The 26470-nt window shown below is 42.4% G+C and overlaps 1 protein-coding gene across 1 annotated transcript in view; it reads left to right on the top strand.

The window, feature by feature from the left end:
* The window catches only part of LOC114594287 (cytosolic phospholipase A2 delta-like), a 28213-nt gene extending 2791 nt beyond the window's left edge, over positions 1–25422 (top strand). Inside the window, exons 3-20 of the mRNA XM_077919741.1 lie at positions 79–215; positions 374–505; positions 2529–2587; positions 4587–4629; positions 4854–4917; positions 5988–6124; positions 7592–7705; positions 9244–9281; positions 10636–10777; positions 12098–12234; positions 13017–13239; positions 14831–14948; positions 16250–16387; positions 16840–16947; positions 17630–17821; positions 19523–19689; positions 21273–21459; positions 21615–25422. Coding sequence (XP_077775867.1) covers positions 79–215; positions 374–505; positions 2529–2587; positions 4587–4629; positions 4854–4917; positions 5988–6124; positions 7592–7705; positions 9244–9281; positions 10636–10777; positions 12098–12234; positions 13017–13239; positions 14831–14948; positions 16250–16387; positions 16840–16947; positions 17630–17821; positions 19523–19689; positions 21273–21459; positions 21615–21847 — 2369 coding nt within the window. The 3' untranslated portion in view covers positions 21848–25422. The remainder of the gene's footprint in view (positions 1–78; positions 216–373; positions 506–2528; positions 2588–4586; positions 4630–4853; positions 4918–5987; positions 6125–7591; positions 7706–9243; positions 9282–10635; positions 10778–12097; positions 12235–13016; positions 13240–14830; positions 14949–16249; positions 16388–16839; positions 16948–17629; positions 17822–19522; positions 19690–21272; positions 21460–21614) is intronic.
* The last annotated feature ends 1048 nt before the right edge of the window (positions 25423–26470 follow it).

Here is a 26470-nt window from a genome sequence, read left to right as displayed (position 1 = left end):
GTCACAAAGGTTATCAGCGTTGTGATTTTAGTGCTTGGCTTTCGATTCTTACTAAGCAAGTTTTTCTCCCTGCTTTAGTGAGTGGAGCTGACTGCTATGTAACTCTATGGCTGCCAACAGCTTCGCAGGAGGAAGCAAGGACTCAAACAGTCCTGAATTCAAGTGCACCTGAGTGGAACGAAACCTTCTATTTCACAGTACAGAATCAAGTGAAGGTAAGGAAATGGCGTTTATGGCATTAGTCTCAGAGAATCTGCATTCTAGAATTTCTCTAGTAGCTTAAGATGGGCAAGTTTTTGTTCAGATAGATTTGAGGTCCTAACGTTTAACACAAGCACATATGATTTTTTTAAGGCACTTCCTTAATTTTCAGAACATTCTGGAACTGAAGATTTACGATGAAGACCTGCTCACTACAGATGACCTTCTCTTTACTGTCCTTTTTGATGTAGCTGAAGTCAGCCCTGGAGAGAGATTCCACACAACCTTCATACTGAATTCAGAGGTACAGAACGAAATACCTCGCTCATATCTTTGCTTTATACTTCAGTGGAGGAGAAATATTTATGTGTGTGCCTCGTGAACATTTTGATTATGCAAATATATTATATGACATCATATGCCATGTTTGAAGAAACCCTGAATGACGCTTACCTGACTTCCTGAGGTTAGTTGCTGCTGCTTATCAGGAGGGGCAAGCTGGCAGGGAGAGCAACTGTGGTGCAAATGCTCTGGCAAGAGCACCGGATTGGCTCTGTCAGTGTGTTCACACTGCGCTGCACTCCGTCTCTTGGTAAAAGAAGGCACTCAGTTGCTGAGAGGTCAGGTAAGCATCTCTAGCCCACCTGTAACTGGCAAACGTACTTGCTTTGTGTGGATCCTTTATTTAACTGAAGTGACACTGTTCACACATACGGGGGAGAGGTGTCAGCAAGCAGAAGGGAACCATAAGGTTTGTAGAAGTAACCCCCCCAAAAAAATTCCCCTTTAAACGGGGGTTTGGGTGGTTGCCAAAGTAGGCTAATCAGTGGCGTAGCATGGGGGGTGCAGGGGGGGCCGGCCGCACCGGGCGCAACATCTGGGGTTAGGGCAAATCCATTGGTTAGGGGGCGCAAATCCACGTGTTAGGGGGTGCAAATCCACGGGTTAGGGGGCGCAAATTACTTGCCTTGCCCCGGGTGCTGACAACCCACGCTACGCCACTGAGGCTAATGAGGGTTGAGGATGCTGTGGGAACGGTGGACAACAGGGATATAAAATGCATACAATTATGCAGTGTAGAAAAGGTGAATAGGGACATTCTTCCGCACCCCACTTAATACTAGAACCGGGAATCATCCAATGAAACCGAATGGAGGACAAACAGAAGGAAGTAGATCTTCACACAGTTGAACTGTGGAATCACTAGCCCAAGGTGTAGTGATGGCTGCCAATTTAGAAAAATTTTAAAGGAGGTGTGAGTCTGGCACTGAGAGGAATTGTAATTCTGCAAAACCTGTAGGGCCAAAAGGAAGAAGGCAAATTCACGTAGCACAGGCATGTACAGCATGTCGATCGTGAGCCCCCAGTCGATCGTGGGGTGGTTTCTGGTCGATCGATCGCAGGGCCTTTCTCTGCAACCTCAGATGATGCAGCAGCAGCAGCAGCAGCAGCCCCTGCCGCTGCCGGTCTCCACAGCGATGCAAGGCTGAGCAGAGGCGCGAGGGAGCTGGGGAGAGGTCTGTGGGATGCTGCTGGGAGCGTGGAGGCGGGCTTAGCGTGGCTATCCCCATTGGGAAAGGGGAAGGCTGCCGGAGATGAAGGGAGGCGCGAAGAGGAGCCGCGTGGGAAGGCTCCCTTTGCCAGGGAGGGAGAGAGGGAGGGAGGGCAGGCACTACCTATTGGGATCCACATCAGCTGCGTGGCTTCCTTTGACAGAGGGGAGAGAGATCGTGCTGTGGTTTGCGGGTGGGCGGGAGGAGAAGCGTTGTCCAGGAGAGCTCCGCAGCCCAGCTGGTTTGAGGGGGGAGAGAGAGAGCGCTGCTTGGGGTCGGGGGAGAAAGAGCTGGCTTGGGGGGAGAGAGGGCTGGCTTGGGGGGAGAAAGGGCTGGCTTCGGGGTGGGGTGGGGAGAGATCTGGGCTGTACCCGCCCACTCTGCACCCATCCTGCCACCCACCCTACACCTTTCCCTACATGTCCCTGCTCCCTCAGGGGAAGCAGCCAGCGCCTGCCCGCCCAGCCGGCACCTATCCCTGGCTGGTAGATCACTGCCAGTTTTTGATATTGGATTGTAGATCACAAGCTACTTGAAGTTGGACATGCATGTTGTAGGTTAAGGCAATCCGCAGCTGTTATCTGCTGATTATCAGGATAGGAGGAACAGATGGGACTTTGGGCTGTTCCAGCAGGACTCTTCTTATAGTTTTATGGCTGAAATCCTGCAATGTTTTGCTTCACTTGCCATTCATATTCAGTTAATATGAAAAGCATCTCTTTACTTTTTTTGTTTCTTAAGCAGATTTTGTTTTTATTATGTTGCTGATCCCAGCCATCTTTTTCTTTCCAGAGTAAGGAAGAACTGGACGTAGAGTTCATAATGAAGGAAAAGTATGTAGTAATAATAGGGAAGTATTCTGGATTCTTTATAAAATGTGGTGTCAGTTGTTTTTTTTTAAAATACGGGTTTAATAGATGTCATTTATAGATGTCTTTGTTTATAACAAGCTGTGAATTTAATGAGCAGGAGTCATCAAGATAGCACAACTAATTACATATGCTGTCACTTTGAGCATTCAGGGTGCTGAAAGCTTCCAGATGATAGACTTTAGCTTGTCTAGGCATGAATTTAATTGTGCATAATAAATCGAACAATTGATGTGGTTGCTTCTTCTGTTTTTCAGTTAATTACCTTTCACCAAAAGTTCTAGTCTTCCTGAAGTAAGCATGCTCTTCTTAATTTAATTAAATAAAGCCTGCTTCATGCCTTTCCTCCATTCTGGGAGCATGCCGTGTGAAATGCGATGCAGGGTGTTTGCTGATCCATAATATGGAATTCAAACCATTATAGGTAGATTTCAGGGGCTGTTTCACACTTGCCATTTTTTCTCCTGGAGAGATAAGGTTGTTCTCTATAATTCAAGTAGTATACATAGTAAAAGCAAAGTGTTTTCTTTCATATCACTTCAAAAACAAACTGCATTGCTATTGCTTTAAATGTTGTACATTCAAACTGTTGGGGAAGTATCATCTAACAAAGAAAAAGATCTCTATATTATGGGGAAATAAAGACTAGCAGGCATGTTGAAGTAGAGACTGAAGTGCCTTTCCCTCAGGAGATAGCTGAGGGAATACCTCTCTTTCCTGTTCATTTAACCCAGGCATGTCCAAAGTCCGTTTCAGGGGCCTAATCCAGCCCACCAGTTGGTTTAATCCGGCCACCTTTTTTCAATCTGAAAAAAAGTTCAACACCTTCAACCCGAAAAAAAGGTTAACAAATTTGGTTGGCCCTTTCGTCAGCCCTCACGGCCCTTCACTTCATCAAATCTGGCCCTCTTTGAAAAAAGTTTGGACACCACTGTAACCCCTGAAGAACCCATAATGTATCACACCACAATTTACATTTGGAAAGGAATGTGGGAGTGTTCCTAAATACTATCAATTTTTATAAAGTAATAGTTCCAATGGAAGGATTTTTGGAACTTTTCCGTAAAAGCATATAGTGAGTGTTTATTAAAAGATGTAGGCTTGGATCCAGGGATCATAGAATCAGGGTTGTCTTGCACAAGTAGAAAAGCAAAGTAAAATTTGATTATATCCAGCAAAGGACTGTGATACACACAGAACAAACTAATGTGTACATCTGTAGCAGGCCCAATTTGATTACCATTAAGCACTTTTAAGTGAGTGCTAAAATGAATCACATAGATATTCTCTCCCAACTGAAGTTGAAGGAACTTCAGGTTGCAGTCTCCTAAACATGCTTACTGAATGTTAGGGTGTATTGGCTTGCTCTCAGCAAGTGCTTTAGTTGGTGTCTAGAGTTTGTTGTTGTCTAGACTGGATGTGAGTGAGGGTGGGATTCCTTTTGCATGCCCTCCAACATTTCTCCATTGAAAATAGGGATGCCCAGTGCCATTTCCCTAGAAAAAGAGGTGCCAGAACTCACCATGAACGCCTCCCCGTTCTCTTATAATGGCAATGGTATCCACCTGAGAGGTGCTGGAAGTGAGTTCCGATGATTTCCAGTTGAAAAAAACAAAGCCCTGGGGATGTCCTATTCCATACCCTCCAAAGCTTTTTCGATGGAATAGGGATGTCCTACTATACTCTCCAACATCTCGCCAGTGAAAATTGGGACATCCTAAGGAAAAGTGGAACGTTCTGGGATCAAATCAGAAACCAGGATGGCTTCTGTAAACCCAGGACTGTCGCTGGAAAATAGGGACACTTGGAGGGTCTGCTTTTCTTTATTGCCTGTGGCTCACACTCCTTCCTGTAATCCTGCTTTGCCAGGCCTCAGTTCACTAAATTTGTAAGGCAAGATTGGTTGCTAAGAAAGATGTCTTCAGTGCAATTATTTTTAAAACTTGCATTTCCCCCCTTCTAGTTTGGATCGTCTTGAGAATCTCCTCACAAACAACATCATAGTGGTAATCTTAATCCTTTAGATTTTGTGCACCCTTTCATTGTTTCTGGAATGTAGTTTTAGGTGAATTATAATTTAATATACACAAAAGGAACTAAAGGCTGTGGGGTGGAGGACTATGGGAGACGAATGTTAAAGAACTGCCTTTAGAGGCAGCTCTTCATGAATGCTTGACCATTTCAATAAATTTGAATCTTCATTACTTGGATCATTGTTCATTTTTCACAGGCCCGTCCAGTTTCTTGTTTGAATGTTTGCGTTTCCAAGGAGAAAAGTGCAAAGTATTTCAAAGGTAATTCCAGGTAGAGATCCTACCCCACCTCAACAACAATTAACTTTCTCTTATCTGGGAATCAAGAAAATTGATGCAGATATAAATATTTTTCTTTATGTTGCTGTTGCTGCTGCTGCTGTTTTGTTAAGCAACAACTTTTGATTCTGTTCCATACTGGATAATAAGATCAGGATGAAATGCATACAAACTGCTTAAATGTTCTTCATGTTGCAATGTCAAGTTGCAGAAGAAAATAAGGTGGCATATTATCAATCATTTTACTGGTGCAAATATTTTGGGTGGTGTTTCCTTGTAGCTGTTAAGCAACTATTAGGTGCTGGATTTTTTTATTTTTTATTTTTTTGGGGGGACGGACATTTCTATTAAATCCAGATAGTATAGTGGTACCTTGGTTCTCAAACTTAATCCATTCTGGAAATCCGTTCCAAAACCAAAGTGTTCCAAAATCAAGGCACACTTTCTCATGGAAAGTAATGCAAAACAGAGTAATCTGCTCCAGACTTTTAAAAACATCCCCTAAAACAGCAATTTAAGATGAATTTTACTACCTAACGAGACCATTGATCTATAAAATGAAAGCAATAATCAATGTACTGTACTATAAAATAAATAAGACAGTATTGTAGATGATAAAAATATATATATTTTTCTTACCTGCACTGATGATAGTCATTGTTTGGATGGAAGGCTATTATCCATTTCCGCAGTCACACAATCAATCAATCAGTAGCTGAACTGGGTTCCACACAGTCCCGAAAAAGCCTCAAAAACAAAAATGCAAAAACAAAAGTGTCAAACTTAATCCATTCCGGAAATCCGTTTGACTTCCGAAATGTTCAAAAACCAAGGCTCAGCTTCTGATTGGTGCAGGTGCCCTGGAAACAATAGCCGACAGCCAGATCGGATGTTCAGCTTCTGAAAAATGTTTGCAAACCAGAACACTTACTTCTGGGTTTTTGGCGTTTGGGAACCAAGGTACCACTGTAGCTATAAAGGGCAGTTTGTAGGTAAAATATGTTTTTTACACTCATGTTGATATTGTAATCTGTTTGGGCTTCTCTTTGTAGAAGAAGGTGATCTTGAACTGAGAATGAAGGGATCATATGAAGATACATGGAAAACTGTTTTGGAATCTGGATCGGTAGAATGCTTTTATTTCCACTACCCGACGTATTGGGAACCACAATTAAACGCCCACCTGCAGGTGACCATACTTTCATTGGAAATAATGCACCGCACCTAAAAATACAATAGGGATAGAATAATGTACCCCCTCTCAGAGTATTATAAAATACTGACCCAGGAAATCATGGTTTTCTGTTTCTGTTATAATAATGTGCCAGTGAGCCTCAGATTCCCATGCACCAATCCACTTCCTTCCTCCTAAGAGCTTGAGGGAAGTTAAAAGTTTCGATTTGCAATGTTGCACAAACTATAGTTTCCTATTGTGTCCTCATATGGGAAACAGTGGTTGTCGAAACCAGTGTTTACCAACCTTGGGCCTCCAGCTGTTTTTGGACTACAACTCCCATCATCCCTAGCTAGCAAGACCAGTGGTCAGGGATGATGGGAATTGTAGTTCAAAAACAGCTGGAGGCCCAAGGTTGGGAAACACTGGTCTAAACTATGGGTAGTTGTACAAAACACAGTTTAATTCTGTTTTGTTATCTCTGTGATTGGATCAAACCACAGTTTCCTGTATTTGAACATAATGGGAAACTATAGTAGAGTGATATCTTTTCTTTTTCTTTTGTGCTGCGGACCAGTGCAGCTGCTGTTCTGGAAAGCGAGTGAAAGTAACCCCTTTTTTATGTTAGTGTTCTACATCCACACGATCTGAATGGGCAAGAAAGGGGAATATATTGGCAGAAAGGAAGGAACTCTGAAAGGAAGAATGGGGCATCTTCAGAAGGTGGTATAATCTGGAGGGCACTGTGTTGGCTATCTCTGGTGTAGTCCAAGTTAGCAAAGGATCAGATTGAGAGGCAGAGTGTGGGGAACAGTGTTGAGCAGAAGCTTGGTCTGATGGGATCTTCTCATTTCTCAGTAATATAGACTGAAAAGCAGGCCCTGGATCTGACTAGATGCTGAATCAGCTGGTGTGTTTCGAAATGCTGTTTAGTTGGCACCTCTGTGTAGACATAATCCAGACCATGACGTCTTTGGTAGACATGCTATTCTCGTGGTACAGGAGGTCAGTTACCAGGGCCATGATTCCAGGAACCCTGGCCTGAAATACCTCGTTCACTAATGACCACCAACTTCAGAGTAAATTTAAATGGGACTTGCTTCCAAGTAGATATTTTTAAGAGTGTGCTTTTGCACCCAGACTCTCCCTCGACTACTCCCCCAAACCAAAAACAGCAGTGAGGTAAAAGTGTTAGCTCCAGTTGGTAACACTCATTATATTCACGCTTTCAGTCCAAAAGTTTGCCCATCTAATGTAATAACCTTGATAAACATTAATTAAACTGATAATATACATATCGTTTTAGAGTTTTAGTTAACGGATAAGTTATATGCAAAAACTGCAGGGTTCAACCCTAGGGTTCTTTAGACTGTCATCCTACTCTGTTTGAAATATAACATTATTTTTTGAAAGATCAAAATAATCTTTAAACATAGTATTTTCTGATTATTTAACAACATAACTCTCCCCACCCCCATCTAGCATTGCTCAAGTAATGGGGAGCAAGACAAGCAGAATTCATCTGCATCCCTGACTATGCCTCTGAAATCACTTTCTGTGGGGCAGGAGGTGAAAGTAATTCTTACTGCATCAGAGGTAAGCACTTCACTCTTTGATAGGTTCCTAAACTTAAGGCAATTAACTGCCCCAGCTTTTTACACAATGGCTGATCTTGGAAAAGGGGACTTTAATGATGCAAACAATATCAAGCTATCTGGAAAGGCTTTCTGAGTGCTTCCACATAATTGGATGTGATAGCTGAAACATACCATACTTTTCTGTGCATAAGACGCCCCCATGTATAAGACACCCCCTATTTCGTGGGGCTCAAATTTAAGAAAATAGGGGGAGATGGCACAAAGTTGTTGAGCTTTTTTTGCCCTACGCATCGCAAAATACACCTCCCGCCTGTCCCATTGCTGGCATAAGCTGCCAATCGCCCGCCCAATTGCCGCTGCACTGGACATTAAAAACCACCTATTGACGCAGCAACCAAGAACATGCACAATAGCCGCTGACAGCCGAGGCAGCAACCAATCAAACGTCCACCCCTGTATAAGACGACGCCCACTTATTAGCATTATTTTTAAGGATAAAAACCTAGTCTTATACACAGAAAAGTACGGTAATAAGCTTGTTCCTAAGAGTTGCACATGAAAGGAGCTGTCCCAGATTGTGGTGGTGGATCCTGCCGCATAAAGACTTGAACAATGTGGGACCAGGTTACCTGAAGGACTGCCTGCCAATGTATAGATCTGAACAATCACTTAGAATCCAAGTCTTACATCATGGGGGTGGGGATTTTATTTGTGTCGCCACCATATCCAACAGAATATTGTAGGGTGGTGAACCTGAAAACGGGCATTTCCCCCATTGCCCTTACGTTCTGGAATGCCTTTCCCTCTACCACAGGGAAAGTTTCTTCATTGTTTTGCATCTTTTAAAGATATATCTTTTTGCACAGTTTCCCCTGTTCCATAAGATTGGAGCCCATACCATGGGCATTTTTGTATGGAATTTTAAGCTTTGTTTCAGTGTTTTAGTATTGCTCAGCTTTCAGTCTGATTCACAGAAAGGTCTGAGATCCGGTAGGGTGAGGGTAGGTAATTTTTCTCCCTTCGCCATGTAGCTGCTGCGTTGCCTCTTATGCAAGGAATAAGGGCTGTAGGAAGGAGGAAGAATGGATGAGAAATTGTCTTCCCTTCTTCCTGTGGCACAAGTGGAACTCTGCTGATCACAGGCCTGGATGTAACTCACAACTCACACAACCTCTATTGTTATGCATACTTAGGATAAGCGTGTGTATATATTTATTTAAACCAAGGAATAGCACGAGAAATAAAAATGTTCTGCGGTTCTCAGGTGTTTCATTTTTATAAATGTGCCTATACTTTATGATGCAGAGACGCAGTCACAGAAAATGCACTATTTTTCAGAGTTAACAGTGTCATAGGATTTGCTTCACTTGGTGTCAGAGAGCAGAAACACATAGAAAAGCTACCAGGATTTTATTTTTTTCCATTTTGTGGCATATTCCAGCAAGTAATTATTATGTGAATAGAATCTAAGAATGCTGAGTTCTGTGGATTATGCATGCGACTTAAAATATTGTTCTTCATTATTCTTCATTTCAGGATACTAATTTGGAAGTTAAATTGTGTACACAGACTTGGTAATGTATTACGTTTCTGACACCCCCCCCCAAAAAAAATATTGAGTAGACTTTTAGGGTAACCCAGTCTATTTCTTGTTTTTCTGTATTGTCCTCTTTGCAACTGTTTGGGTTAGCTAGAGGAGTTCGATGTCAACCTCCAGAAGAATAGGCATGTTGATTGTTTTAAGAAAAACAAGTCTTCTGGCACCTTAAAGACTAACAGTTTTATTATGACATGAACTTTGGTGATGTACAATCCACTTCATCTGATGTATCATGTATTCTTTAACTGGCAAGCATATATACACATGGGATGGGATAGAACATAAGGGTCTGAGATCAGAGAAGAAAAGAAGAGAGAATGATGACTATTTGAAAGTAAGATAGCTATAGTGTCCAATTAACATGACAATATTGGGGACAACCCACATTCTGGCTTTGGTCAGCTAATTAACACATGTGATTATTATTATTTTTTAAAGAAAGGATTCTTGATTCAAGCCATGAATTGTGTGCCCAAGTGCAAAGTCCCCTATTCTTTTCTCCCATCCAGTGTTTTCAATGGGGTGTAGATGGGAAATTCAAACAGTTGCTGTCAGGAGTTTAGGGCTGGATTTAGAAACATCGAAAAAGCGTTTCAGGAAAACACATTGTAAACCTCAATGTGGGAAATCACATTGGCGAAAGATGGAAATCCACAGCGCCATCTGGTGTCACAGTGTTATAATGCATATAAAATGCTTTTTCTTAACTAATGTAGCTGGGTCCAAAGTAATGACAGTAATCCTCTCTGTTGTGTTAGCTGCCGTCATTTTATATTCACCTTAAGTATTTGCGATGGGGGAGAAATTCAGTTTGGTTTGGATTTGAATGCCTAATAATAGTTTAGGTTGGACTTTGCCAGTCTGGTGCCCTCACAGTTGACTTGCAACCTGCATGGGGGTTACTGAAGATGCACAGAACCGAAATCACATATACTTAGAACACCCCAATGCGATCATCCTTACCTCTTAGAGCCAGCATGCCAAACAGGTCTTGTGCCCCAAGCAAGGCAGAGCTTTGAAGGCTTTATGAGGCTCTTGTGAGAGCCTCCCCAATTCCAAAGCAGAGACCTTAAAAGCTATTTTTGTCCTGCGGAACCCCATGCCAAAAGAACCTTTAAGCTCTCTGCTTTCTGTGCATTTAATCTGTGTGATTTCAGCTGGCTGCATAAAGCTGAAATTAGGCAAGTTTAAATGAGAGCCCCACAACATATAGAGCACCTCAGATTCCCCACCCCTGATTTAGAGTAACAGGCTATCTCTAAATGTGGAATGTTGATCCTGTAGTTAGTGGATGATGTTTGCTTACCCTACCTACGTCCTTAATTTTGTTTCAGCTCTGAGCACCTTGATGTGCGTTTGAGGTTTGACCTATGCGGAGAGGAAAAGACTTTTCTACATAAACGGAAGAAAGTGGTTGCAGCTGGTCTGAAAAGTGTCCTCCAGCTAGAAGAGGATCTGTTGGATCATGAGGTATGCTGGATCTGGAACTGAAGGAAAAGAATGCATATTTTAAAAGGAAGACAGCAATTTATATTTGACACATCCCTTAAAAAAAAGACGCCTTTCCTTTTCTACTGCTGTAACGTGCAAGTCATGAGAAGTTGAACTTCATACTTGGAATTGTTCTTAGCTCACCTTGTTTTCAATGTTGTATTTTAATGATATTTTTACATTTTTTACATAAACCGTTTAGAGGTTTCACAATTAAGTGGTGTGTTTATTAAATGAATAAAATAAATGTTTGGGGAGGCAACGGTGTTAGCAAAGCAACTGATATCTGGCATGGTTGGCACATGTCAGGCAGAGGGCCTTTTTGGTGGTGGCCCCCACCCTGTGGAACACCCTCCTATCAGATGGGAAGGAAATAAACAACTATGTTACTTTTAGATGACATCCGAAGACGGTCCTGTTTAGGGAAGTTTTTCATGTTTGATGTTTTATTGTGTTTTTATTTTCTGTTGGGATCATTCAGTACAACTGCTGAATGGTGTGCTGCTCTGTGGCAGAACTGCTATTTGTATCATTGGCATTAGTCTTACAGAGAATAGTTATCTCCTGCTTGGACTACTGCAATGCACTCTACGTGGGGCTACCTTTGAAGGTGACTCGGAAACTGCAATTAATCCAGAATGCGGCAGCTAGACTGGTGACTGGGAGTGGCCACCGAGACCATATAACACCGGTCCTGAAAGATCTTCATTGGCTCCCAGTACATTTCTGAGCACAATTCAAAGTGTTGGTGCTGACCTTTAAAGCCCTAAACGGCCTCCGTCCTGTATACCTGAAGGAGCGTCTCCACCCCCATCGTTCAGCCCGGATACTGAGCTCCAGCCCTGAGGGCCTTTTGGCGGTTCCCTCGCTGCGAGAAGTGAGGTTACAGGGAACCAGGCAGAGGGCCTTCTCGGTAGTGGCGCCTGCCCAGCAGATGTCAAGGCAGTAAACAACTATTTTACTTTTAAAAGACAACTGAAGGCAGCCCTGTTTAGGGAAGTTTTTAATGTCTGACGCTGTATTGTTTTTAATATTCTGTTGGAAGCTGCCCAGAGTGGCTGGGGAAACCCAGCCAGATGGGTGGGGGTATAAATAAATTATTATTATTATTATTATTATTATTATTATTATTATTATTATTATTATAGTTATAGTTATCCTAGCTGATATTATGTCCTTCGAAAATGCTAATACTCATATTTTAAATCTGTGAACTACCCAGAGGACATTGTTAATTGTGTGCTAATGTACAGGCCAGATATTAATATAAATATATATATGTCTGTGTATTTTAAACAGGTGCCAGTAGTTGCAGTCATGGCCACAGGAGGTGGATGCAGAGCAATGACGTCTCTTTACGGGCAGCTCTCAGGACTTAAGAAGCTTGGCATTCTGGACTGCATAACATATATCAGCGGTACCTCAGGCTCAACTTGGTGAGACTGTCAGCATGAAACTGGGGGAGGGGATTGTGGAATTTTGGAGCTGAAACCAAGGAAAGGTATTAAGAAGTGCGTAGTATCTGAACATTATTTGTATGCAATCCGCTTTCCCTGATCCAAGCCATACCAGCAATGAAGTCACAGAGTCAATTAAGGTTTGGCAGACAGCCAGAAGGCAATCTGAAGGAGTAAGTCTGCCTGGTGATAACAGAGACATGGAGACCACTCCCTGATTGGTCAACTCTCTCAAAGGAGTGATAATTAATGGCCTACTAACTGTTAGTTCAGTGTTTGTGTTCAGAGTTCTGTGTCAGTGTGGGAGTTGTGAGTCGTGTCAGAGAGAGCTAGCAAAAGATCCGTGTTCTGTTCCTGTAAATAGTCCACTGTATATAATAAACACCTAACTACAAGTTCCTGGTTCCTGGTTCGTCTATCCTGTCTGCAGCCAAGTAGCCAATTGCTTCCATGGATTCTGTGTGTACTCTGCTAGGTCTGGCTAAGGTCCTGCAACTAGTCAGAAAGTTGCGAAACACCAAATAGATTTTTCCAATAGGGACAGTCCTGGGAATTATGGTTGCGCTTGAGATGTGCTGCTTCAGACATCAGTGTGCAAGAGTGGAAAACTGAAGCAGGGCTCATCTCGCCTGTCCTTCCATTTCTTGTGCTTCTGTCTAACATTTAAACCAGTCTTCAGGAAAACCAAGGTGGCTTCTTTACGTGTGTGTTCTATTGTCCATGCATTTATCCTAATTATTTTATTACAACTGTTTCTTTAGGACCATGTCAAATTTGTATGAAGATTCCAATTGGTCCCAAAAGGATCTGGAGAGGCCAATCCTTGAAGCCAAGAAGCATATGGGAAAGAATAAGATAAGCACCTTTTCTCTGGAGCATCTGATTTATTATCAAGAGGAGCTGAGGCAGAGGGCCAAAGAGGGCATCTCTACTTCTTTTAATGACCTGTGGGCCGTAGCTCTGGAGAATATCTTGCATGATGGGGTGTGTAAACAGCGTTAGGCCTCTCCTAATGATCAGTGTCCAAATACAGAAATGATTAATGGAGAGCCAATTATCTTCAAAAGCCTCTGTTGGTTGTTTCATCTCTCTGGCATGCAGTGGTGTCAGGGAAGGGGGGGGCAGTGCGCCCCAGGTTCCACATCTGGGCGGGTGACAAGGTGGCACCCTGCGGGGTGCTTGCCCTGCTGCCCCGGCCCGGGCGTGGCGGTGCGAGCAGCCATCCTGCAGCTGCAGCCTCATGTGGAGGATTCGCAGCTGCAGCTGTGAGCAGAGGATCCCGGTGCCGGCGGCAAACTGCTATGTACAGCGCATGTGTGGCGTCGCACGCATTTGCTGTACATAGCGGTTTGCCAGTGCCACAGCTCCAACGCCATACGGACAGCGGTGGGATCCCTCTGTCGCTGCTACAGCCGTGAACGGAGGATCCTGGCATTATCCGTACAGCGCTGGAGTGGTGCGGCTGGCAAACCACTATGTACAGCACATGTGCGGCATTGTCATGTACAGTGCGTGTGTCATACGTAGTGACGCCGCACATGCGCCCTACTTAGCAACGTCCCGCCCTGGGTGTCACAACACCTTTGTTCGCCCCTGCTGGCATGTATATATTCAATTAATCATTCAATTAAGGCTTTCAGTGAAGAAAAATATGAGTGACCTTCCTTTTGGGTTGTTTTTTGTTGTTGTGTCTGGATAACAAAAAAAAATACATACCAGTACAATGAGCAGCCTAAAAGCAATTAATTTCAAAGCGCAATATAATAATCCAAAGAAACAAACCATTTTGATAAAACTAGCATTATAACGTTTTAAAATTCATTGCAAAATAGGCCATATCAATAACTAAAAAACCACATATCAACCAATATTATTTATCCAGAACTGAAAGAGGAAAGCACAGAAAGCATTGATCTCCTTTAATCTGATGAAGTCCTTGTTTTTTGAAAGAGCCATCAGCAGCCTAGTTTCATTCTTTGGAAATTTTGCAGGACCCCCTTTATTCCATATATTCACTCATCCATCTCATTCATACAGTTTATAACTGATTACATTAAACTAGTGATATTGTAAGGGTAACAAAAGGGATGCGGGTGGCTCTGTGGTGTAAACCACTGAGCCTTGGGCTTGCCGATCGGAAGGTCAGCGGTTCGAATCCCCGCAACAGGGTGTGCTCCCGTTGCTCTGTCCCACCTAGCAGTTCGAAAGCACGTCAAAGTGCAAGTAGATAAATAGGTACTGCTCCAGTGCAAGGTAAACGGTGTTTCTGTGCGCTGCTCTGGTTTTGCCAGAAGCGGCTTAGTCATGTTGGCCACATGACCCGGAAAAACTGTCTGCGGACAAACGTCGGCTCCCTTGGTCAGTAAAATGAGATGAGCGCCACAACCCCAGAGTTGTTCGCGACTGGACTTAACTGTCAGGGGTAACAAAAGTGCAAGTATGAAGCACTTAAGAGTATATTCACACAATTTTCAGAGATTTGTTTTGCAAAACCATATCTGATTTGTTGCAGTACGTGGCAGACTCTTCTGAGCTCCAAGTCCTTTGCTTGCTTTCTGTTTTTCCTCCTTATTAGGTGAATGATTTTAAATTATCTGATCAGCAACAGGCTGTGAACCAAGGGCAGAACCCCCTACCCCTCTATTTAGCCCTTAATGTGAAAGAAAACCATATTTCTACTTTTGATTTCAAAGGTAATTCTTATAAAATTGTAATTGCAGTAGAGAATGGCAGGTGCAAATGTCAGCAATTTCCCTTAGCCTATTCTCCTGTGTAAGCTTTGCTATGTAGCAATAATGTGCCAGAAGGGAAATTTCAGAACATCCTTAGGGGTTATTTGATCTGTAGGTAATTTACCTTGCATATTAATTATACAGGTCTATATGACAGTAACTGAAACAGAGATTAGCATGTATGTGCCAGGTTTGGGGCCTGCTCAAGGACACTAAAGGATCTTATAGACAGTGGCTTAATATTGCTAATGGGTCCTTGAGATATTGCAAATAGCTTAATGGCAACAGGTTGTTGTTGTTGTTTTTTAAGTGGCCATCTCTTCCCCAAGAAGGGAAAATCCAGATTAAATTGCAGGGGGTGGGGAATATTTGCTGGCATTTTGATGCCAGCACCATCATGTAGATGTTACAAAAACCAGCCTGAAAGCATCCTAAGTGTGAGTAAGTATGTGTGTAGAACTGGAGATTCATTGTAGGTTTCATTGTTGCAAATATGAAATGATCACTTTAAAACTGCACAGTAATTTGTTTCATTGATTGTTGTAAGCACAGCAAATAAATTTGGCTGTTAGTGCAGTTTCTTTACATAGGTATAAATGACTCATTTAGATGATGGTGATGATAATTATTTTTGTATGTGCTGTAAACTGCCCGGCCAGTCTGGGCGGCTTACTGCACAAATTAAAAATGGTAAAACACAAGAAATTTAAAACTTCCCTAAACAGGGCTGCCTTCAGATGTCTCCTAAAAGCCAGATAGTTGTTTATTTCCTTCACATCTGGTGGGAGGGCATTCCACAAGGCGGGTGCCACCACCAAGCAGGCCCTCTGCCTGGTTCCCTGTAATCTCACTTCTCGCAGTGAGGGAACCAGCAGAAGGCCCTTGGAGCTGGACCTCAGCATCTCAGTTGAATGATGGTCTTGGACCATTGAGCCATGTGCTTGTTTGATGGCTTTGGTGAAGTAACTCTCCTCTTTCAGCTTCACTTCCCCATCAATAAAATGAAAGTAAAAGTGATCTCACTTGTCGTTTCTTGTGAAAATGAATGAGATATGGAAATAATTGTATCCCACAGATCATTTATCAGTATTACATAATGCATTTCCCCCTCCATGCTCCTTGGAGGAAAGGTAGAATGATAAACACAATGCATACACAAATTAGTATATTCTCATAGGAGGTTTTAGATGCAGAATTATTCTGTTACCATGCTTCCATCAGCAATAAGATAGCAAGTATGCTTGTTGATTGTCTGTACACAGAATGGTGTGAATTCTCCCCCTATGAAGTTGGTTTTCTGAAATACGGTGCATTCATCCATTCAGAAGATTTTGGAAGTGAATTCTTCATGGGACGGCTAATGAAGAAAAACCTAGAGTCCCGGATCTGTTATTTAGAAGGTAATTGTATTAATTTCCTGTAAAGTGGCATGTTACTCTCTTGAAAGCTGTTGTGAACTGGATTTGCAGTTACTAAGATCACCAACCAGATTTGTAGGTTAACTATCATAATTTGTGGGAAATGATTTTGAGGTGTAGGCTAGCCCAAGACAATTATGTGCCTGATGCTGCAATTTTATCACACCCAACATCAGCTGCCTGAGGAGGCCACCTCACTTTAAATATAAAATGCTTTTCTGTTGCAATACGTATGAATAAATGTGTGTGCATGAGCAAATAGTACAACCATTATCTAGTCGCACATGAAGTCCTAATATTTCAAAAGACCTAAATAAGGCAGGAGGAGTAATTAATTACTATTGAAGTTTTGATTAATGATAAACAGCTGAATGAGAAAGGATGGATTATGCAAAGAAGAACTGACCTTTCCCTAAATATGCTTGACTTTACAGCGTTGTGGAGCAATATTCTTGCGGTGAATCTGCTTGATGTCTGGAATAAGTTGAGCAGTACAGATGAATCTTGGCAGAAACTTATCAGAAGCAAAATAAGAAACATTGGTAGGAATTTTGTTGTTAGCTTAAAATAATGTGTACATAGCAGCACACACAGTCTCGTAAATAAGCCCTGCAGATGTAGCCTAGATGGTTTGCCTGCATTCACATGAACATAGTGATGGCCAGTGTGCAGTTCAGAAACTGGAAGAGATTTAAGGCAGCACAGTGCTATTATCTACACTAACACAAAGCACTGTGGCGAAGAGATAAGACAGCACGTATTTGGGCGTGTGCACACACTTGCATGAACACACATGCTGGGGTGGTGTGGAAGGCCACCTGTGGAAAGTTAGGAAATGGTCCATGAAAGGTTACACCGTAACAAATAGGTTAGTTTTCAAGGTGCCACAATATTATTTGTTGCTTTCACTAAAAGTGAGTGATATCTAGGTGTTAGCGGATGTAGATTAAAAATCCCTGTTAAAGGAACATTAAGGGAATTCCCCACTTTTTTGGTATCTAAATGGGGTTACCTGTATCTGTTCCAGGCATATGTATTTGACAGTGTGTCATTATTCATAAACAATGTCATATATCTACTTTAAATTGTGCTGAGGAAGACAATTATATGATTTTTGAATAAGCCTTTTCATAGACATTTGCTGTAACGCTATAGTGGCATAAAGTAGCAACACGGACTGCTTCCTCCCCCTCCAATCCCCTTCTCTTCCTTTCCCTTATTCAGAGAGAAATCATATTCCACCAGAAAGCTCTACTTACTTGGGGACCTCTTGGATGTGTCCTGATGGGAAGCTCTTTCAGATTATAAGAAATATTTTAACTGATCGTCCGTTGCACCATCACATCCATAACTTCCTCAATGGTTTCCATATGCATAAAGACTATTACCAGGAGAGTCAGTTCTCTACATGGAAAGGTAACTATGTCTACTTAGACGTATAACCTATTGAATTCAGTTGGGCTTTCTCCAAACCAAAGGATTAGGATTACAGTTCTAGTTACCAAAAAAATAAAGGAAAACAACCCCACCCAAAATAATCATCATACCCTAGGGCTTTTTAGTGCTGATAATTTATTTACCAAGTTAATAAAATTGCTATCCCGCCCTTCATCTGAAAGGACATTGCTGACACACTAACTATTAAATTCTTCTTTAGAACCTACAAACTTATATCTTCCCATAACTGGGCCTGGGATACTGGACAATAGGTGAAAATGTGGGTTTACTGTAAACATAGTGACTTTGATTTTACTTGTAAACATATGGAAGTGTTGAACAGAGCTCATTTATCACTGTCTCTCTTTTGTCAAGTTATCTTGCCTTCCTTAGACCTGGAGTGCTGTTTCAAGAACACATTTCATTTTATACACTTTTATTCTTTTTAAATGGACACATGCAATGTTCCGGATATATACCTAAATATGAAAAATGCGAACATGATAAAAGTGTGTTCACCAACATATGTGTCAGACAGCAAACTTTATCAGCGAGATGGGATTGGCTGGAACACCAACTTGAATGTACATTCTGATAAACACAAGTGTGCTGCCATGTGATGTGTGGCAGAGCCCTGAATTCTGAATGGTGTTTGGAGCCATAGATTGACTCCCTGAAAGTTCCAGGCTCAGGCAGAGGACTGGCTTCAAATAGAACTATAGAATCATGGAAATGTAGAGTTGTAAGGGACCCTAGGGATGTGGGTGGCGCTGTGGGTAAAACCTCAGTGCCTAGGACTTGCCGATCGTATGGTCGGCAGTTCGAATCCCCGCGGCGGGGTGAGCTCCCATCGTTCGGTCCCAGCTCCTGCCCACCTAGCAGTTTGAAAGCACTCTTAAGTGCAAGTAGATAAATAGGGACCGCTTTATAGCGGGAAGGTAAACGGCGTTTCCGTGTGCTGTGCTGGTGCTGGCTCGCCAGCTGCAGCTTCGTCACGCTGGCCATGTGACCCGGAAGTGTCTTCGGACGGCGCCGGCTCCTGGCCTCTAGAGCGAGATGAGCACGCAACCCTAGAGTCGGACATGACTGGCCCGTACGGGCAGGGGTACCTTTACCTTTAATTTTTTTTTAAAAAAATCATATTTATTAAAGTTTCCAAAAAAATCCAAAACATAAAAAAAGAAAAGAAAAAAAGCATTTAAAACCTTATTTTCATTAACATCTTTCCAGGACTTCCCCACCCCTCCCCCTATTGTATTCCATTTCCACTAAATTTAGTTCCACAAGTTTTACCCCAAATTTAAAACTTATTATATTTAACCCAATATTCAAATTAATTCATCTTATATAATCACTTTCCCTTAAAAATCCACAGGGGTACCTTTACCTTTAAGGGACCCTAAGTGTCTCCTAGTCCAGTCCCATGACAGATGGCCACCAAACCTCTGCTTAGAAACATCTGATGAAGAAGAGTCTACCACCTTCTGAGGGAGTCCATTCTACAGTCGAACAGCTCTTACTGTTAGAAAGTTCTTCCTGATGTTTCGTCAGAATTTCCTTTCTTGTAACTTGAAGCCATTGGTTTGGGTCCCAGATCTGAAACATTTTGTGAAAGAAAATGGATGATAAAAATCAGATTAGATTACTAGATTGATTTTTATTGTATGATTTGCAATTCAGACAGCCGACTGGACCGGTTTCCTAATCAACTAACACCATCAGAAGAAGGTATCTGCCTGGTCGATGCTGCCTATTTCATCAATACTAGCTGTCCCCCGCTCTTGAGAAAGGAGCGGAAAGTAGATGTCATCTTATCATTTGATTACTCTCTGGACAACCCTTTCCAGGTCAGTGTTAAGGTATTCTTCTGCAAACAGTTTGCTCACAGTAGAGGAAAGAGGAACTCTCTCCTACCCTCCATGCCAGGGTCCCAATACAGATTCCTCCCCCCTCCCCCAAATATCCTTGCCATTGTGAAAAAAGTGCAGTTTAGTATTTTGCTGATGCTTTGATTTGCAGCTGCCAATACACATTATGTTGTAATAGGCACTTTGCGGGAGTGGGGTGTTGATTACATAAAATCTTGAAGGTTTTGATTCTGTGAACCGCCCTGAGATCCCCAGGTATAGGGCTGTATATAAATTCATTCATTCAATCAATCAATCAATCAATCAATAGATAGATAGATAGGAAATGGTACCATTTTATATCCATCATCACCATCATCCGACTGCAACAAACATAATCAAAGCCTATCATACACTAAATAATATGTGTGTTGCATCAGACAAAATACCATCGAACCAATGTAGTAATGGCTAAGGACCTTGAAACAAAGGAGGGCAAGGCATGTCACAGAAGATGTAATTTCAATGGGTACTACTTCTCTCGTGCTTGCCAAAATTTTCCATTCTACACAGCTATTAAAAATACAGCTCATTCCAGTCATTCCAAGCTACGGGTACTTGAGTTTCAATCAAATGAGGAGAAACTTAACAACATGAAACTGAACAAAAGTGTATCTGCTTTTTGACTTGTGAACAAAGCTACAATTGTGGATTTTCAGCGGAAAACAGTTCTTATATCAGGTGCTTCAAAAAGAATTCTCTGTAGAATGTAGGGCAGAAATTAGTCTTAAACAACCCTCTAGATGGAGTATTAAAAAAAGTAGCCAGGTATTTTTTTCTTTATTGTTGCTCAGCTCCCACACTCTTTCTTTCTCTGTGAGTAGGCACTTGTGGGGGGTTTTATTTTAAATGTTGTTTATCAGCATCATCGTTCAAACATACCCTTAGAATTGTGGCAAGGGATGGTCAAAATGGGCTGAATCCAGTTTGTGTCTCCATTGAATATCTGCATGGGTTTTTTTAAAAGGCAAAATCTGCACTCCTTTAAAATGTTATTGACCCACTCACTTATGATGTGGTCTGAGAGCTTTCTGGCTCCTTTTTCTTTTAAAAAACATTTTCTAGCTGCTTGAAGCCTCATTGGGACATTGTACAGAAAAAAGATGGCTGCCCCCATAAGTACATTGGGGCAACCATCTTTTCCTTGGTGCAATTACACAGGGTCACAGCACGGACTTTTTACCCAAAACATATCAATGAGCACAGCAAGAGTAGCTGCTCCAATCAGCTAGAAATAATTTAAAAACAGAAATGTAGAGGCAAGAAAGCCCTGCAACTATCTTGGTGTTGTTGTTTTTTTAAAGAAAATGAACCATATTCAGAAAGGTTCATAGACATGTAGTCGAATCCAAATGTCTACATTATGATCTGAGCATGATTCATTGGAATGCGGACTGGGGAGCTTAACTCCAAATGGTGAAGTGAATTGAAATCCTCTCCCAGCCCTAATTATGGCTACATAATTTAATGCCTGCTGATTTAAAGGACAACCTTTAAAGTTACCCTAATTTCTTGTGCTACAGTCTATAGAACAAACCAGCGAATACTGCTTGGAGCAGGGAATTCCTTTTCCCAGGATTTCATTGAGTGAGGAAGACAAGAAAAATCCAAGAGAATGTTACCTATTTGTGGACGAGGAGAATAACAAATCCCCCATTGTGCTTCATTTCCCGCTTGTGAATGATACATTCCAGAAATTTAAAGAACCAGGTACATTTCACTTTCAACGTGCAATATTTTGTCTCAAAACAAAACAAAGTAGGGGAGGGATGAGCAAATGATTGAATGAGGTCTGAACATGTTCCCAGATCTCCTAAATGATTTAACCAGGGGCATATTTGTTTGTTTGTTTGGTTTATTTTCAGGTGTGGAACGTAGGCAAACCGAGATGGCAGAAGGCACAGTCCCGCTATCTGGCTATTGCTCACCATACCAGCTGATGAACTTTACATACACTAAGAAAGACTTTGACAAACTCCTGAAACTGACTGACTATAACATCCGGAATAGCAGAGACTTCATTCTTCAGGCTCTCTCCATCGCCATAGAATGGAAAAAATGTGGCCGGAAATGTGCCCAGCCATGTGACTCTTCTTAGGATCCCTTGCCTGCTTTTACCAGCAATGTATGACTTTCTCCTCCTAGTAAATCATCAAGCCTTTTGCTTTGCAGAGGGAGGAGGATTGGCAGGTCAGTGGAGTTCAACCCCCAAACAGAGGAAGGTTACTATCCTGTACACATTTATTAGAGAGAGCAAGTCATATTAAACTCAGCAGGCCTCACTTCTGAGCTAACATCCTTAGGACTTTCACTGTAAGAAATCTAAAAATGGCGATGTCTTGCTTCTTATCTTTACTTGTCCTTCAAGCACTTAAATCAGGTATATGGAGGCTGTGGACCTCGAGATGTAGATTGACTCCCACCAGCCACAGCCAGCAGGACTAATGCAAAGGATGATGGGAGTCTTAGTCCCGCAACATCACGATAATCGCAGGCTCCCCATCCCAGACATTTGAAAGGGATGGGAGAAGAGAGGGCAGGATAAAATATACCAGCAAATGCCAAAATCAGGAATATTGTAGGGTCAGACACCCAGTGTCAGAACTTGGGGTTACTTCTTTGCTTAATAAATTGAGTACAGTGGTACCTCAGGTTACAGACGCTTCAGGTTACAGACTCCGCTAACCCAGAAATAGTACCTCGGGTTAAGAACTTTGCTTCAGGATGAGAACAGAAATTGTGCAGCAGCAGCGCTGGGGCACTGGGAGGCCCCATTAGCTAAAGTGGTGCTTCAGGTTAAGAATAGTTTCAGGTTAAGAACGGACCTCCAGAACGAATTAAGTTCTTAACCTGAGGTACTACGGTAGTGATGATTGTTGTCATAAGCTATATGTGACATGAGCTTTGATTTGAGGGGAAATTTTAAGTGTGTGACATAGTTCAAATGTGTCCATCAAAACCCAACAACCCACACGCTAGCCTTGTACTGGTAACTTAGGACCAATTCTCAACGCTTTCTGGGTGTGGCAGCCACACTCCTTGAAGCCAAGCCAAACTTGATAGTGGGAGCCCTGCCTCTTTAAAGGAATATTTGCTGTTGTCACGTACAAAGCAGAATATATGATCTGAGGGCCAAACGACATGGACTGTTAATTAAGTGATATGCCCCTGAGTGCAGGATTCTACTTGCAGAAGTTGTAAGTGTGGGTCCCTTATCAGGAATGGCACCTTAGCAAGGAGAGGGTGCTTTAGTCCTTTGCCTCCTACTATGGTCCCAATCTGGATTACACCCCCTCCCTCCCCACCCTGACAACTTTAATTTACATGGGATTAAAAAAACCATTGGAGTTAATGGGGGCTTTTTCTCCAAGCAAATTGTGGGAATGCCCCTCTACCCTTTGATCCAGATTGGGACAACAATGGTGAACAAAAGGCTAACACACACAACAACAACAACAACAACAACAACAACAACAACAACAACAACAACAAAACCCCTAACCACCCCAGGAGCCCTGTCATGATTGGGAGGGGGACACGCTATCTTCTTTGATAAGAAAAACCTTTCAATAAAATGGCAAATGACCTAATGAATGTCATGTCTTTTTTGGCCCTGATCTTCAAAGGAAATGGAGCACTCAAATCCTTCCCCAACACCCTCGGATTACCTTTGCTGTGGGAAGAATAGGGTTTCTGCAATCTTTCATGTACAGATGTACCACAGTTAAAGAAACACCTGCTGTTATCCTGTTTCCCATGGGAGTCATATTCAGGTTGTGATTGTGTGTGAAGCTGATCTGTGATGGTTTCTACATGAGAAAGGAGTATCCATGCAATCAGGTCACTCTTCTCTCTAGCTCATGTAATTGGTGTGACCACCACAGACATTCTAATGGGGGAAAGCCCTGTAAATCAGGTTTGTTCCTAAACTTCTTGCAACATTCAAGTGACCTGAAGTAATAGGGCTGGAAATATTATTACTATTATTATTATTTTATATTACTTATATCCTGCCGATGAGACTGGGTTGCCCTAGCTACTTGTAAGTGGCTTCCAATAGCAGCAACACATCAAACATTTAAAATTCCCGATACAGGGCTGCCTTCAGATATCTTCTGAAAGTTGTGTAGTTGTTCATCTGTTTGAAATTAGTTGGGAGGGCATTCCAAAGGGTCGGTGCCACTACTGAGATGACCCTCGGCCTGGTTTCTGGCAGTAGTCACACCTCTGAACAGTAGTAGGATAGTGGTTTTCTGCATGTGGATTCAGCCAGCTACATATTGTTTTGCACACCCCAATTTCCAAGTGGGAAGAGACTCCTACGCTTTCCCAGGGTTCGGTTTCCTTGGAATGAAGGTCAATGGGGACAATGGGGTCTTTAGGGTACATGGTTTTATTTACACATATATACCACTGAAGCATAGGTTGGAGGGCTCACAGCATTAAAACTCCAACAGATCTTCTTTCCCCCATTAGTTTTCCAGGAGAGTCCCATGCCACCATTTTGAGTTCAGCACAGAGCCATGCAAGCCTATGTGTCTCCAGCTTCCAGCGTCAGCCAAAACTCTCCCAGACAAATTCCCCCTTGGCCTACTGTTCCCCATTTTAGGATGATGTGGCCTCCAGCCGGGTGAGAGGGGCATAGAGAATGCATACCCTCTTCCTGAAGAGCACCATCACTTAGTTGCCACTGTGGCAACCTAGCTCAGTCTTTGTGGTGCTGATGAGAGCACTTAACTTGCCAGCTATGTCCATTACCTTACAAAGAGAGCCAGTGTGGTGTAGTGGTTAAGAGCGGTAGACTCATAATCTGGTGAACCGGCTTCGCGTCTCCGCTCCTCCACATGCAGCTGCTGGGTGACCTTGGGCTAGTCACACTTCTCTGAAGTCTCTCAGCCCCACTCACCTCACAGAGTGTTTCGTTGTGGGGGAGGAAGGGAAAGGAGAATGTTAGCCGCTTTGAGACTCCTTAGGGTAGTGATAAAGCGGGATATCAAATCCAAATTCCTCCTTTTCTTCTCTTCAAAGAGACTAGTCTGACCAGTTTGGCATATTTCCCCTCATAGATTCTAACTTCACATACACAAAATCAGTTTTGGAAGGGACGAAAATTTTGGAAGGGATGCATCCAGACTGACTCCGCCCCCCAAAACTTGTAACAACACCCAATAAACTGTTGCATGGGAATATTCCAAATGCAGCAGCCAAATGCAGGGAACCCTCATTCTGAGATGTGTGTGGAACACTCAGTCCTGCCACTCTCTGCAATCTCTCTTTGATCATTTTTTTTGGTGGGGTGTCAGCCCATATATTCTGCTGAATTTGTAGATTTCTAGATTGGAGCAACTTTGTGTAAACAGAAACGCCCAACCACCTTATCCCGAATCATATATTCATAACAACTGTGTTAAACCTTAAGACGCTGGGAAGTCCTGTAGACAAATTTCATTGAAATCCACTGCATGCACTGTGTTATTTTTACATAACACCCATTCATTTCAGCAGGGTGTAATAAACATTGCTTCTCAGAGGATTATGCCCTTAAGTGCAATCACTGCTTCAGTAGAATACAATCTGCTGTTAACTTGGTTGTTATTTTTTTCACTGTGAGATATGGGATCCTCATAACAGAGGGTCCTGGTTGTGCTCAGGACCCAAGAGCTCACCTGACAGGGTTAAAATGGTGGTGGTGGTGGGGAAAGGAGCAGGAAGTCCCTTGCTCCCTCGTTTGGTTTACCCAATTGGACGATTATCCTGAGAGGTGGAGTCAGTTATAGTGGGGATCCAATGCCTAAGCCAATACCGCTCACGTGATTGTATTTCAATAAAGTTGTGGCCAAAATTTGCCCCCAGACTTAAACTAATGTAAGTGTCCGTGTGTATTTATTTTGGGGGTGGGTCTTGGGGCCTCGAGACACAAACAAGTATTTTGATGCAGTTCTCTGACCATGTGAATACGCATACGGGGATAAAGTTTGCATATCAGTGCAATACATTAGTGAAAATCACATCATGGTGTTACCCTACAAAGGGGGTCTGGAAATACGTAGGTCCTCTTTAGCCAAATAAAGACAGTAGCATCGTGGAAAAAGTTCATATTTATTGCCAACTGCAGCAAGAATAAATGATCCAGAGGAATTCTCCCAATTCTGGACTCGAAATACAAAATTCAAGATGCTTTCAGAACATTCTCTTTACATGGTTAGCTCGTGAACGATCCCTTTCAGCAACATGATTGGATAACAGAACACATGGACAGCTCGTGGACTCCTCATGTTCACTTCTAATTGGTTTACAAAACACACACTCCTTTCTACCAGCTGTACCATGGCAACAAAGTTTATAAATTCTTCTGTCTTGTGAAAAATGCTGCATTTTTGGTAGTCTGTTACAGGAAGCGGTCAGTTTGGAGCTTCCAGTTTCTTCAAGGCCACTTCGCCATTCTGGTATGTGAAGCCGATAGGCAAGGCCCTGCTTGTTAGCAAAAAGACAGGTTGAGGTGCATGAGAAATCTCTGCTTAGCTAGGGCAATGGCACAGATTCATTGCGGTTGTGCCTGGGAAAATGTTTCAGCAGGCTCTGCACTTAGCAGGCTGAGGTCAGTTGTGCATTAGAAATGTGTGCTGTGACAGAGGGTGAGAGCATGTCAGTATAGGGGTACTCTGTACTTCACCTTGAAGGAAGGAACTTGTCAGATTTCCTGCATTCCTAATCAGCACAA

Source organism: Podarcis muralis, chromosome 1, assembly GCF_964188315.1.
Source record: "Podarcis muralis chromosome 1, rPodMur119.hap1.1, whole genome shotgun sequence".
NCBI lineage: Eukaryota > Metazoa > Chordata > Lepidosauria > Squamata > Lacertidae > Podarcis > Podarcis muralis.
The sequence above is the reverse complement of the archived record's forward strand: the minus strand, read 5'-3'. Positions and strand labels throughout refer to the sequence as shown.